Raw genomic sequence first — 15002 nt, 5'->3', positions numbered from 1 at the left:
ATAAGTCTGCAAGAGACAATATATATATAACCATTTCCAAACTTAATCTTAGTCGTAAGATATTTATGGAAAGGGCAACTGGTTTGCAATGTTGTCAGAATGCCTGAAGCTGAATTTTGATAAAAGATTGATAAATATGCTTTTTACTAATTCATCTCAAGTGATCCTCTGGAAAAAAAAATCGAGTCCATTTTACTGGTATTTATTTTAATTTTTACATATAAATATGTATTACATGTATATGATTCTTTAAAAAATGAAATGAATGCTAGAATAATAAACATCAACAATTTTTTTATTAATGAAAAATATGTTGTTTTTCTTCTTCATACAAATATTCAGAAAAAATTTCACAACAGAAAATGCAAACCTTCGAGGGATAGCAAATTTAAGTTTGTGCACTTATGATCATTTTGCATTATTGAGGAGACTAAGGCACAAAGGGTGGATGGGCATGTAAAAACATACTGGTAGAAAAATAGGCTTGCTGTAGTAAAATTTATGTTCCTCATGTTCTGTATAAAGTCATGACCTCCCTGTGAAAAACGGGGCAACACCAAGAGAGAATTAATGCTAAACATATATCACATTATAAACGTTTGACATATACATACACAGAGGTACAAATATAGAACACTTAACAATATTGAAACTAAGTGACTGCTTTACAAACTTCTTTTTCTTTACAGGGCAACAAACAGGTAGACTTAATTTTTGACATTGCACAATGAAGCTTGGCAGCACGATGATTTACAGAGCTCCGGAATAGACAGCGATTAATTGTCATGTTTCACAATCTTACAGACAAGTTTGCTGTAAACAAATGAAAAGCATGAAACATAGTTATCGAGTCAATATACAAAAACCATACAGCACCAAGTAATATCAGTAGAGGATATCAAAAAAAAAAAAAAATTCCTCCCATTTAAACCTAATATACACATGCCAGCCATACCTTCCATTACATGACAGTCACACAATTAAAACGGTTTGAATTTCAGATCTTGGCACTCATGAAATATCAGACATTGAATAAATGTTTGCCCCAGTGATTTGAATGTAACTCAATTCATTAGCAAAGAAGAGATATGTCAGACACACTCCTTGACTTACACCAGCAACAAGATAAAAAAATCCTAATCTATTAAAAAAACAACCGAAAACAACAACCTGGAAGCTGTCAAGTGTAAATTCTGAGCATTACAACTAAATACGTACTTCTCAAACCATTTACAACTTTATAAGGCCCATGATCACTATACTACATAACAAGTGCTTCACCACCTAGAGTATCACTATAAAAATTAGTAAAACCATGCATGATAAATAAATTACCCACATCAAATAAAAGAATAAATGCATTTCAAGACTACAACGTCTCATATCACAGTTTAGGCAATGCATATAGGCAAAAAAAAAAATCCATTTCAAAAAGACATCAAAGAGTTCACAACACTCAGACAATAACCAATCACAGCTTTCCAAAACAAATGCTTTCTAAATTTTATCACCCATCAATTGTTAAATCACATCAGTATCATGGCTTACACCTTGAATTACAAATAAATATATCTAAGTTTATTTAGCATGGGTCACATGTCTATCATGTGACCGATCCTTGAACCAATCTTCTCCCAGGAGCGGAGAGGTTTCTGCGAGGATCTAACTCTCGGAATTCCCCAGGAATGGAAAGAATAGGGACTATACAGGTATCAACTCTTCTGGAAAAGAAAAAACGTCAAGATTATAAAAACTAAAACTAAAAATGTCTGAAACACAAAAACGATTTAAAAATCAACACGCGTCAAATCTAATGGAACAATGTTATGATTTCTACAAATTTTCATCCACTCCGACTTAACAGTGTAAAATTGTGCTCATGCTAGTGTGATCGAATTTAATGACAGTTTCATTAAAATCATTGGGAACTTCATCACATCATTCATGCCAGTGAGCTTTACAGTGGAAGAAACACGACACTGAAAGTGAGGAATCAATACTATAGAGATGCAGCATTCCAGGGCAAGAAAAACTCGTGTTTGGGTGGACAATTTTACATTCATAAAAAAAATTGTGCATTTACTGTACACCAATTCTTATTCCATTTTAAATATCTTTTTACTTCTCCACTGTCTAGTAGAGCTGTTTTCATGCACCTCTGAGCCAAATTTTGCAAGAACATAATACACAAAATATTGCTATGTTATACTCTAGATCAGTGCTTTATCTATTTGTTTGATTCGCCTCTTCGTAATAAAAATTGGTGTGCAGTGTTATACCCGTCACTCTAAACACACAGTACCATCTGAATCCAGTGGATTATCATCGGATTCCTTGGGAAACAGAAAAGTCTCATTTACTACCAAACATATACAACAGTGTATTGATTGATTAACAACGAACTTAAGAGAGCTCCATGTTCATCATTAGGATATTGTAACTTCCACTTAAAGGGCCTTTTTCAGGTCAAGATACATCATAAGTCAATTTGCTCGTATCAGAACAGCTTTAATCCACATTTTGTTCTGCTTGTACTGTACCAAACCGAAACAACTGAAATGGTTTTTTTCTCCATTTCGTTAAATGTGTGTTAATGACAACAGAACACAATACTAATTCCATCATATTGTTTTGGGTAGGTTAAGAGGTCTGTGGTAAAACGCATGGTACCTACTGGTATGTACACCATATTATATGTAGTTTTCCTCAAGATATTTCAAATTAGTGGCCAACTCATCTGTCTCTGAAGAGCAACATACATCCCCCAATTTTCCAACGTTTTATTTTTACATAATTAAGTGCAATACAATCCTTCTATATATTCCTTTAAAAAAATCTACATTCACTTTAAGAAAAATCTTGACCAGGGGTTCGTTTTACAAAACAACTTACGACAAAGTCGCAAGTCTTAAATTGTATTACACAGTTATTACTTTGAGTGATTGAAGTAAAACTTTTATGAGGCTTAGTTTTCAATATTTAAAAAAATATATTTTGCATTTGGAGAGAATGATCTTACAATAAACTAGAAAATTCCAGTATGTAAACTTGGTCGTAAGTTCTTTTGTAAAACACGTCCCAGGATTTTGTAATATTGTTAAAGGTTGGCAAATATGATTTCATACACACCCGTACATGTGGTTACAAACAATTACGGACATTTTAAGATCGTTAATGATCACATTCCATAAGGATGCACATTTAACACTTCCCATAAACCATTTTGTGAATGAATGCAGCAAGTCAACACGCATTGTGTAAAATTTACAACCTTAACCTTATGATTTCAAATTTTACCAGTTCTCAGTATATAGCACAACCCCGTATTTAATATAAAACATTTCCCTGTCAAGTCTTCTAAGACATGTATTTACGGCAATGGAAAGTTTCTTAGTATTTACAGCGGACTAAATGCTTCCAAACCAATAGTAACAGTTAATCTATCATGTTCAAACCAATAGTAACAGTTAATCTATCATGTTCAAACCAATAGTAACAGTTAATCTATCATGTTCAAACCAATAGTAACAGTTAATCTATCATGTTCAAACCAATAGTAACAGTTAATCTATCATGTTCAAACCAATAGTAACAGTTAATCTATCAATAGTAACAGTTAATCTATCAATAGTAACAGTTAATCTATCAATAGTAACAGTTAATCAATAGTAACAGTTAATCTATAGTAACAGTTAATCTATCATGTTCAGTCACATCTGCACTCCTTTGGTGGAAATAAAATTCAGCATATTTATGCAGCTACACGACTACATTGTGGTACATACAAGGACAATGACATTTGTACATGCAAATATATTAGCATGAATGTTTAGACCCCTTCTGAACTAAAGGGAAATCTTCTCCATATTCCTACGGCATCATCATTCCATAAATAAAACATAAATCCTTGAATAGAAGAGATACAATATTCAGAGAGTTTCTCCTATAATGGACCACACATGCAGTAGATGCATTAACTTGTCAGTTTTAGGACACGAGCCATTGGCTTGCAGTGAGGGTTTTTTGTGAATGAGTCAGTCTTTATTGATTTTTTTTGTGTCTTTTACAAATCTATACAGTATTAATAAGGTGTGATGCGACATTATGCCCAGTTCATAAAACATTGTGGTGATAGCCCCATTTCCCAGACTATGGTGACAGGTAGTGTTATGAGCATTTGTCCAATATGAGTTATGGTTCTTGTCATGCAATTACACTACTTCATAATTTTTTTTTATACTTAAAACCTTGTTTGAGGACCCAACATGAGTTATGGCTCTTGCTAATTATATATATGCTAAAACTTTATAAAAATCCATCATAAACTGTGAAAGACGTTGAGTTTTGTTTTGTTTTTTGTGTGAGGCGAGAAAGTCCTTTTGAATTTGATCATTGTAATTCTCATAAAACACAGGTCTTATAATTAAATCAATTTTGCAAGATATGCAGTTAGTGGAATCAGGACTTGGGGTGGTGGGGGGTGGGGTGGGGGTGGTGGTAAACTCTCAATTTGTGACAAGCACACAGAAAATTTAGGAAACCTTAATTTGGCAAATTAAGACATGCAGTCCCTGCATAAATGCTCTTCATAGTATACACAAAAAACCCAACACAAAAATATAACACATTTGTTACAGTCACTACAATGATCTCTTAAATCATGACATTCTCCGTCCTGTTTGTAATGGGTGGTTCATATTTCTCGCGAGTTTAGAATCTCAACAGATATCATGTGATTAAAAAATAAAGACCGTATTAGAGAGTCATTTTGATGTAAATGTAGATACATGCATGCTAAACCTTAGATGTACTTGTAAGACGTTCAAATATACCCATAATTCACTATATGTATATGACTTTTGTCAAAATAAGTTTACTTATTTTAAAATCTGATATGATGCTCATTTTATGCTTGATGTGGTTGTATGACAATGCCTTTGGGGAAATCAATAAACATGAAAGACTTAAAGAGAAAGCTGACAAGTGATCTAATATGATATTAATGCTTCTGAAAATATTTGCCGTCCTGCCACTAATCACTAGAGACTTTCATTGTCTCTGAGAAAAGTCTATTTGTATTTGATTGCATTTGTAGATTCTATAGTAGGGTTGAAATGAACCTGCAGCCACAGGCCTGACATTCAAAAGTTGCCTGCCCTGTTCAAAATCTGTCAGTCCTGATTTGCTTGTTATTCACACATATGAATTTACTTATAAAGCTTTGTGTACATGACATTTGTTGTTGTAGTACACTGATTGTTAAAATTAGTCCAATCACCAGGCTATCATATGAAATTTTGTCCTTCCCATCCTGGGATATAGACTGTCTCGGGCAGTCTGAGGCGGGCACTAATTTCCAACCCCGGCTATAGAACAAGGTGCCTACAAACCGATACATTAACCACTACACCAACAGTCCATGAAAATTTACAAGTGCAGAAAGTGGTCGTCTTTGATGGTGACATTTTATTTGCATCTCCCGTCAAAAATTCAAAAGTGTTGATAACTACGAAGTGAACCATATAAAGCAATGTACATCAAAATATCAACCAAAAAAAAAAGGAAAAAAAAAGAAAAACCTCATGCACCCTCACACCAGTGAAGTACAGTGATTACATCGAAAGATTAATAAAGACACAACTAATTACCTGTAACTCTACATAAGTAGGAACATAGGGGCGCTGTCTGGTCAGTCTGAATTAAAAAGTTAGTCACATTAGCTAGTATATAGGCATTCAGCATTCCTTCCCATAATTCAATTATCAGGCGTTTCTAGTTACCAGTAGCAATTTTACTTTTAAGGCATTCTACATTGCTCATGCAAAGAAGTTTGAAATGTTCTTTTCTTCTAAAATCTAATCAATCATTGAATTGCATGCAAAGAGCAAGACAAGTCTTAACAAAAGTGCATGCATAAGATCTACAGTTGGCAATACATTGTGATACGAAGACCTACAATTTGTCATTTAAAAAAGAACAAATACAAAGAGAGCTCTATTTCCTTTGAAGCTGTCTAATTTGAACTAGCTTTTTTGAAACTTGATATGCATATTAAAAAAACCCACTAAAATAATGAAAAATTCAGGAAAAAGAGTTTCCAATAAGAGATTTTCTTGAAATGAAAACGAAATCGGGATGTAATATATAACACAATGTAAATTTCAAAACTTTCATGAAGGTTTTTCACACGAACACAAACCCGTTAGAAGTTCGGAAGACAGTTTATACAGTGTTGTCCCATTATTAGTACTGAACACAAATATTCTGTTATATAAACAAAACACACATACACTTTATCATTTCTTTTCTTACCATTCATTCAATTTTTTATACGGTGATGTCTAAACTTTACATATGAAGTTATATAAAGATAATTATATGGATTTGTAATGAGATCCATATCTCTGGAATGATATTGATGTATGACATTAAATCTGAAGTCAAAATATAAAATTTAATCAAACATCTAACATTCTAGATCTACTGTGATAATTTTGAGGGGCTGATTTGGTGCTAAAATTCAATCCCAGTGCCAAATACAAATTACGAAAACAAAACTCCCAACTCACCCTGATAAAGAACTTTATTTTAATTTTTCCTACTTTAAGTAAATTTGAAAAGATTGATCTGCAAGTTAGACACAGTCTGTTATAACTAAGGAGTAAATCCAAAACGAATTGATTAATCTTCAAAAAACACAGAAAATCTTGTGGTTCATTACAAAGGCAATCCTGTTTAATAACATTTGCATTTATCTAGCTTTACGTGAGATTTCCTAATTATTTAATGCCCAAGCTCCCCCCCCCCCTCCCCCGCCCCTCCTGAAACAAAAATCCAAACACCAGAGTACATGGATCAAAATTCACACAGTACTACAGAAAAACTTCAACCACCGGGTTAATGAGTCCAAACCAAACCATCTGCTCTATGCCAAGGCCCCTCTCCCATATTACATGCTAATATACAGTCTTCAAAAATAATCATACAACAAAAAACGTTAACATGTTAAATCAATATATGCCTTACATTAAACTTTCTGTACTGCGAAATGTTATTTTTTGTCGACGTCTATTACTATGACGAAATCTAAGGTAAGAATTACAAGACATTTATGAATATCTCAACATAACACTGAAATAAATTAATTTTTTTTTCTATATTGTTACAAATAAAATGCACACATTCTCTCCCCAGAAGACTGTGGATTTACTCATATTCCAGCACATATATACAAGCAAAGAGACAGAACAGTTCTTTGAAATGGCATGCTAACAATGAGAACACACACTATGGATCATAATCTCTGCTTGTGTAAGGGAGTTAACTCTTCTGATTAAATAAGTGGAACATTAATATTGATATTACGAGCAGAGATTAATTTAATATGGTGCATATAGACAATTCACTCTGTGGCTGGTTCTGTGAAACTGGTCACACACTTACAGACAGTCAACAAAGGGGAGACAACCAGCCAAACACAGATTTACCTTTTTCTGTTTAAAGATTGCATATTAAGCAATGGTCCTATTTTGACGTAAATCTCCCTATAGAAACATACAATTCAGTAAATAATGATGCTCTTGTAAAAACATTTTATGGGCAATTAATGAATATCTTGGTACCTTGATACTAACAGGTGTGTTTACGTCCGGACAATGTCGGATTAGAAAGGTTTGTACAAGTCATATGAAATTGATATTTCACAATATTTACATTCACCAATGTTTTGTCTGTTATAAACCTTACTCCTACAAGAGACTTGGTTAACATCCCTGTACTCCTTATAAATAATAAAAAAATAAATAAATGAAAGAAAATGATATAAGATGAAAATAAGATGTAGTGAAAATAAAAACAAAACATATACATGTTGATAGACCTGATAACAGGGTAAGATTGTTGCTGCTGAATATCTCGCTGGCAGGAGTATTGTAAACCTCTGTTATTTCGTCATTACTCAATGAAGGCATTGTAATGTGGAAGTGACCTATCATTAGCCTGACATAAATATATATAATTAATGGTTTTATCACAAAATACAGATATAAGGAATAAATGTTTAGTTTGTAGTGTGGGAGATAAGAAAACGGTGGAAGTTTGGGAGTAGTTTGGATAACTGTATTAGCTGTAGTCCTGTCAGCAGTGTTTGGGAGTAGTTTGGATAATTGTCCTAGCTGTAGTCCTGTCAGCACTGTTTGGGAGTAGTTTGGATAACTGTCTTAGCTGTAGTTCTGTCAGCATGGTCTGGTAGTAGTTTGGATAATTGTCTTAGCTGTAGTCCTGTCAGCAGTGTCTGGGAGTAGTTTGGATAATTGTCCTAGCTGTAGTCCTGTCAGCACTGTTTGGGAGTAGTTTGGATAATTGGCTTAGCTGTAGTCATGTCAGCAGTGTTTGGGGGTAAAAAGTGCAAGGAGTAAGGAAATACTATAAAAAGTTTCTAATAAGAGGAGCTTTGTACTATAAATACAAGTAGTATACAAAAGCCTATATACTTAATGAAGAACAGCAAATTCAGAGAGAGGAACAGAAGCAGATCGTTGGACAGGGGTGGTACGTCTTCTGACAGATGAGTACAGTAGATGACCAGCAGACTGCTTTAATACTCACTTGACAGAGTCAATAGGAGCTTCCTTTTTGTCATCAGTGAGTGAAGAAAGCGACCTAGATAATGGAATTAGTGACGAATCGAAAGCTGTGCCTGGGTTTCCATAGTGATCCACTCCTGTCCCACCAATCTCCCCGCCCCAGGCACTCCTCATTCCACTCCGGCCTCGACTGGGGCTACAACAGAATACGACCCATCACAATAAAAATACACCTCTGCTGTATATGTCAGTCATACCTATTTTAAGATGCTACGTACCTAAATCTGAAGTCTTTAGGGAGTGAGAAGCCCTACTTTAAGGTGCTACGTACCTAAATCTGAAGTCTTTAGGGAGTGAGAAGCCCTGTAAAGCCTCCACCTTGGACCTCATCAGCTGTTTCTTGAAGTCCTTCCTGGCGTTACCATAGCCGTTAAATATATGGTCACAAAACAGAAGCTTCCCTGCCAAGTAGATCTGGAAAAGTGCAATGAATAAATCATGTAAAAATAGAGTGATCTCCCTTGTAATGCTTGTCCATGTAATTTGATTGGTCAATTCAATGCACAAAGCATTCAAATTTCCATCTAAAAGACAAATGTAATTTGATTGGTGAATTCAATGCACAGAGCATTCAAATTTTCAATTCGAAATTTGCATGATACAGCAGTGTGGAGACTTTTAAAACCATCCCCAGTTTCCTACCAAAAACATGCCCGGGACCACATTGTGTCTGGTTAGTAACAGAGGCTGTGTGTGGTTTGACCCTTCAGACGCTGTGTTGATATCATACTGGAGAATCCGGAACATGTCCATCCGACTCTGGACACAAGGTTTAGTCCGGTTCCGATTCTGAGACAGGTAAATTTCTTCAATCATTTGATCAGAGGTACTACTGTGGGGAAACCTGAGGAAAAAAGTCATTCAAAACATCAACAAGCAAATTCAAATTTAAAAAAAAATTTATTCACTTGTAAAATGTACGTTCCAAAATTGAGGTTTTTTGTGTGTATGGGTGTTGACATTCATCCATAATACAAAGAAATATTTGTAGATGGTTTACAAAGAAATGTATTTCATAACAATCAATATAAAAATGTAGGAAGAGCAACTTGCAGTGAAGAAACAACCGAGATGACTATCAGCTGACCATCGGGAGCCTCTATCTGGATAAACTCATTATACTCTATGTCCATGATCTGGGGTATATAATGGCGGCTACAGCGACACGACGTCTGGTCCAATCCTAGTATCCTCTGGCGGAGTGCAATTGGACAGGGGATCCGGGCGGTCTGTATGTTTTGGGAGGTTTCTGATCTGTAGGTGGCAGTGTGTTGGCGAGACAAGGGAGCGCTGGACGCAGCTGAGGCATTGCTTCTAGCTGATCTTTTACCCGCTGACCTGTAAAACATGCATCTGTTATTCTTGCTGATTCTCCCCCTTCAACTTACTGTGAGAGTCTCTCAAACATTAACCCTCCCCACCATTCTCCCCCATCAACTTAGGGGTCATCCATAATTGTCAACCATTTTCCAAAGTGTGCAAAAAGCACACTTTTTGAGACCCCCCCACCTCCCTCAAAAAGTGTACATCAACCATTTTCAAATTCCCAACAAGATCGACAATCAAATTTATGAACAATTTAGTTCAAACAATGAGTTCTTTAATATTGGTACCAATATTTCTTGTTATATATGAATGATATAATGTTTTATAAATGTGCAAATCTTGTGTACTCCGTGGCAAAAACAATCAATGTGAAAAATAAATGCCGGCAATGTGTTGATTATGCGTTACATTCAAGCGCACAAAAGACGTAGATGAAATCACGATAAAATAAAACCGAACTCCACGGATACGAAATAAATCCGGAAGAGAAAAAAGAGTGTACGGTAAAATTGTCGATTTGTTACCCCCCTCCCCCCAAGCGTGCTTTTTGTACACTTTGGAAAATGGTTGACAATTATGGATGACCCCTTACTGAGAGAGTCTCTCAAACATGCCCCCCCCCCCCCCCCCCCCCCTATTCTCCCTCATCAACTTACTGTGAGAGTCTCTCAAACATGCCCCCACCATTTTCCCCCAATCAACTTACTGTGAGAGTCTCTCAAAACATTACCCCCCCCCCCCTTCAACTTACTGTGAGAGTCTCTCAAACATGCCTCCCACCCAATCAACTTACTGTGAGAGTCTCTCAAACATGGCCAGTGCGGTGGGCGAGGCGTTATCCCCGTCCCCCTCTTCTTCCTGTGGACTGTCGTCAAACTTGACCGCGCTCTGATTTCCACTCCTCTGACTCTTCTTGGACTTGCCAGTTTCAATGTCCAGTGATTTTGAAGTTTCTGATCTGTCCTTCACTGGAAAAAACAATGAACGACTTATTCCTCCGTCTAACTTTAATGACAATGATAGAACAGTAACACTAATCCATGACTCCTGTATAAATTTGATTAAAATTTAAAGGGTCTTTTATAGCAATGTTAAGTTAACATAAATATACAGTGCATTGAATATAATTTCAAAATGTGCATCTTATTTTCTCTGAATCAAATAAAACATGAAGACTGCTTGAAGAATAATATAGAAAGAGATTATAGAATGTACAACAGCTATAAATTGGATTCTTGCCGTATGAACGTGCATAATATGATCGTGCATAACATGACCCAACATGCAATGTTAGAAATATAGTGTAAGAGTGCAATACATGCAGAATAAGACATGATCATAATACAGGAAAATATGAAGAGCGTCTCCTGTCAAATTTTCATGCATCAAGGACAACAATTCTTGCATGAGAAACCTGATATTCAGGAAAAGAAGTTAATATGTAGTAGCAAACCATGTAATCGGGGTATAAAATAAAAATTGGGGCAGTTCACGCTTCATAAACTGTGAATGAACTATCCCAAATCATTTCTTATGCCCCTCTAAGATAGTTGCTATTAATTCCAATCTGTATAAATTGATTATAACAAAATTTTGCAGTCAAATAAAATGTTTTGCTTAAATTCTAAACTGCAGCATAATGCAATTTTCATGATCTCACAATGCTTACCTGCAAAACATTTTATAAATCATATTTTATTGACCAATGAAATTCTGTGTTACAATGGAAATTAGATTATTAACAGATAAGGATGGAGAGTTCACTGCTAATGCCATGTTATGTTGTTTGTAAAGATTATTCAGGCTAATGAATCAAAGTACTGATAGTACTGATAGACATAGCCCAAATGGTTAAACACTTAGAACCTGGATTACGTTAATCAACATCATAGTTAAATAAATTTAGAACATAAAATCATGCATTCAGTTACCTACGAAGTCCTCTGATCGTATGAAAATCAATATAAGATAAGCAGTATAGAAATGATAACAGATCTTAAAAGATGGTTGACACTAGACACCGACTACAGGAATGACTACGAGAGAGATTTTACTTACTACCTGAGCACTGATTGACAAATACAGTGCTTTCATTGACTACTGGGTCTGAGAACAAATGAAAGAGACTTCAAACAAATCTACTATTATTAAGTATAGAATATAATAAGTAGTCTCAAGACAGCACTATATATAGTACTGTGAAAAAAAGTGATAGTTCTTCTACAATGACTTGTACTGTGCAGAAATACATCCTTTTGGTTTCGAATCCATCAATAGATGAATTTCATAAGACTTAGTATTTATAACTGATAACAAAGGAATTATTTCACATGGTTATAAAAAATCAAAGGAAATCTAAAGCCACTGATGCAGTGACTGCTAAAACATTTTTTAAGTTCATATTTCTTTCTACTAAATTGAAATTTCTATCAGTCTGTGTGCAAAATAGAATTGCAGTGCGAATATCGGGAAGAAAAGTATCTAGTTAAGTAAGAATAGGCTATCTTATGATATAATTGAATAATTCAGTGCTTTCTAATTAGAGGAGATTCAACAAATGAGAAAAAAAAATAGAAATCATGTTCCCCTTTGTATGCCTTTATGGCGAATATATAACATTTTTTTTTTCAACACAGGCAGTTTGCGAAATTGATGGTAAACCGACAGACAAAAAATCTAGAGAAAATCTGTCTTATCTATAGCGAGATGAATATTTTAACACCAATTTGTCTCTTGAATTAATGCAGTCTTTAAGACAGTTACACATTTTTTGACACTCTGTAGTTCGATTTTTGTTTGCCTCCAAAATATTCATATGAATTAGGCTTTTAAAACATATCTGTAAAGAATGAACAGGGTTGAAAATGATCCAAGGACAATTAGAAATAAAGTGATAAATCTGTCTCAAGTTATTAGAGAAATTAAATAAATATAAAGAGTACAATAAAAATTAAGAGTATTCATTACTTTGTTGTTGTAAATCACTCGTGCCTATAGAATTTGAAATTGTGGTTGACCATTTGTCTATAGTACAGAAAAGTAAATTGTGATTGACCGTTTGTCTATAGTACAGAAAGTTAAGTTTCGCACAGTACATTGGACCAAAATTAAATGGGGAATTCCTAAATTGATTTGATTAGTTATAATTTTTTGGTTGTCCTATGAAAACTCATGTCTTTAATTACTTTTACCTAGGTCTTGCATTCCTGCTGTAAACAAAGATGGCCAACAGTTGTTCTTTTCTCACAGGATATCCCATGGTTTGTGATTTGATATGACTGATACTGTATTCAACTCGTGTGTTTTTTCTATCCCCGAGCCTTGGCGAGTTGGATATAAATCATATCAAACCACAAACCATGGGAGATTCTTTTTATCACGTGCTAACACCTCCCCCTTATTCATTCACCTTATTGTATTGTTGGGAATTTTCCCCCTAACATTTTGTAAACAAACTACGTAAAATTGAAGAATGTTTGTGATATTACAACTGGCGTAGGAAAACATATTGTAATAATTGAAATTTATGCAATAGGTGATATCCACTGAATAAAGGAGTAAACATGTGATAAAAATGTTTATTCTACAGTAAATGAAATGAAAAAACAAACGCATTTGGTTTTACCTATAGGTGCTGACGGGGTCCTCTGTTTCTTGAAATCTAATAGGGTCTCTAGACCTAAATGTTTGAGTCTAGCTGCCTGTCCAACATCTGCTAATTTTGCAGACTGTATATTGCGTGCTCGAGATGAGAAGTCTGGAGAATCCCTAACATTCAAAATATGAGGTGATTTCAGACCTACAGCCAAGCGGTAATGTTCCAGCCAATCATCCACCAGATTCCTGAATATACGAAAAGAACATGTATACTTTTCCAATACGTAATAGACCAAATTATCTGTAATTATTGAGTACTTTGGTGACTCCAAAATCTTGTTAATTTCAGAATTTCTATGGAGCAAGGAAGCTCAGCTATTGCACATGTTTAAAACAGATTATACCACAGTAATCACCTACATATTGTAGGTATGGAAATCAGAAAGTTTGCTTGGTTGGAAATTTCAAAATGACGGTCAGTTCATGTAATTTTGGCAGTGGAAGACATATCATCAGAATCATGATCTTACATGTGCAGTTACTTGTACTAATTAACAACTAGATATTACAATGTAGTTTACTCTCTGTCTATCTTCTTATTAAAATTTTTAGTAATGGAACTTAAATTTATCAAAAATCTACCACCTGCTTTTCTCTAAGGACATGATTACAGAGATATGATGGAGGAAGGTTAACCAAACACTGCCCTGTTGGTAGACTTTTTAATTATACCTAGCCTTCCTCTGTAGCCTGGCCAGTTCTTTGTCCGATTCCAGCTCATACTGGACTTTGTCAGGAAAGTCCACCAGCAGCTTCTGTATTTCTGCTAGATGCCCCTTTTGCTGTAAGGCAATTTCACTCTGATGATACATGTATATATTAAACAGAAGCAATCTCCTAGGATGTGAACAAATTTCGGTTATGAATTCATGATGATGCACATTTTACTTGGAACATATTCTGTAAAATTGGTTTTCATAAAACCAAAAATATTATCATTCAATTTACTGCTGACTGAAAGCTTGAAAACTAAAATGTACAGGACAGATGACATATAATTATTGCCTTGCGAGGTAATATCGAAATCTGCAAAAGAGCAGGACATATGATACTAAAGGTGTCCATCTTATCTTGTACATACCCTTCTGGCCGCTTTCTTAGACCGCTGCTTATGTTTGGGCGCAAACAGCCTCATCATATCCCGTGCTGCCTTGGATGTGTAGGTGAAGGTCATCAGAAGCTGTTCCTGTAATAGACATTAAACAGAAAGTAAGCTGCATTAAACAGAAAGTAGGCTACATCAAACAGAAATTAAGCTACATTAAACAGAAAGTAGGCTGCACAGATTAAATTGACTTGCATCTCAATCCATTCTTGGGGCATTGCAAAAGGACTATAACTTCACAAAGCTGCTAAATGTATAAGGATGTATCA

The 15002-nt window shown here is 34.9% G+C and overlaps 1 protein-coding gene across 15 annotated transcripts in view; it reads right to left on the bottom strand.

Annotated features, from left to right (window-relative positions):
- Positions 1 to 186: 186 nt before the first annotated feature.
- Positions 187 to 15002, bottom strand: part of LOC125656907 (uncharacterized) — a 49532-nt gene continuing 34716 nt past the window's right edge. For 3 of the 15 annotated variants that reach the window (XM_056143654.1, XM_056143655.1, XM_056143656.1), the window contains 11 exons: positions 14710 to 14814; positions 14301 to 14410; positions 13597 to 13814; positions 12030 to 12077; positions 10765 to 10939; positions 9699 to 9983; positions 9288 to 9489; positions 8917 to 9059; positions 8608 to 8781; positions 7488 to 7544; positions 187 to 1721 (listed from right to left, as the gene is read on the bottom strand). In XM_056143654.1, the coding sequence (XP_055999629.1) occupies positions 1604 to 1721; positions 7488 to 7544; positions 8608 to 8781; positions 8917 to 9059; positions 9288 to 9489; positions 9699 to 9983; positions 10765 to 10939; positions 12030 to 12077; positions 13597 to 13814; positions 14301 to 14410; positions 14710 to 14814 (1635 nt within the window). In that variant the 3' untranslated portion in view covers positions 187 to 1603. Of the gene's footprint in view, positions 1722 to 2302; positions 2334 to 5648; positions 5695 to 7026; positions 7087 to 7487; positions 7545 to 8607; positions 8782 to 8916; positions 9060 to 9287; positions 9490 to 9698; positions 9984 to 10764; positions 10940 to 11902; positions 11915 to 12029; positions 12078 to 13596; positions 13815 to 14300; positions 14411 to 14709; positions 14815 to 15002 lie in introns of all 15 variants that reach the window. The other 12 variants (XM_056143664.1, XM_056143667.1, XM_048887531.2 and 9 more) reach the window with 11 other exon arrangements.

The sequence above is a fragment of the Ostrea edulis genome, chromosome 7 (genome assembly GCF_947568905.1).
Source record: "Ostrea edulis chromosome 7, xbOstEdul1.1, whole genome shotgun sequence".
NCBI classification, from domain to species: Eukaryota; Metazoa; Mollusca; class Bivalvia; order Ostreida; family Ostreidae; genus Ostrea; species Ostrea edulis.
The sequence above is the reverse complement of the archived record's forward strand: the minus strand, read 5'-3'. Positions and strand labels throughout refer to the sequence as shown.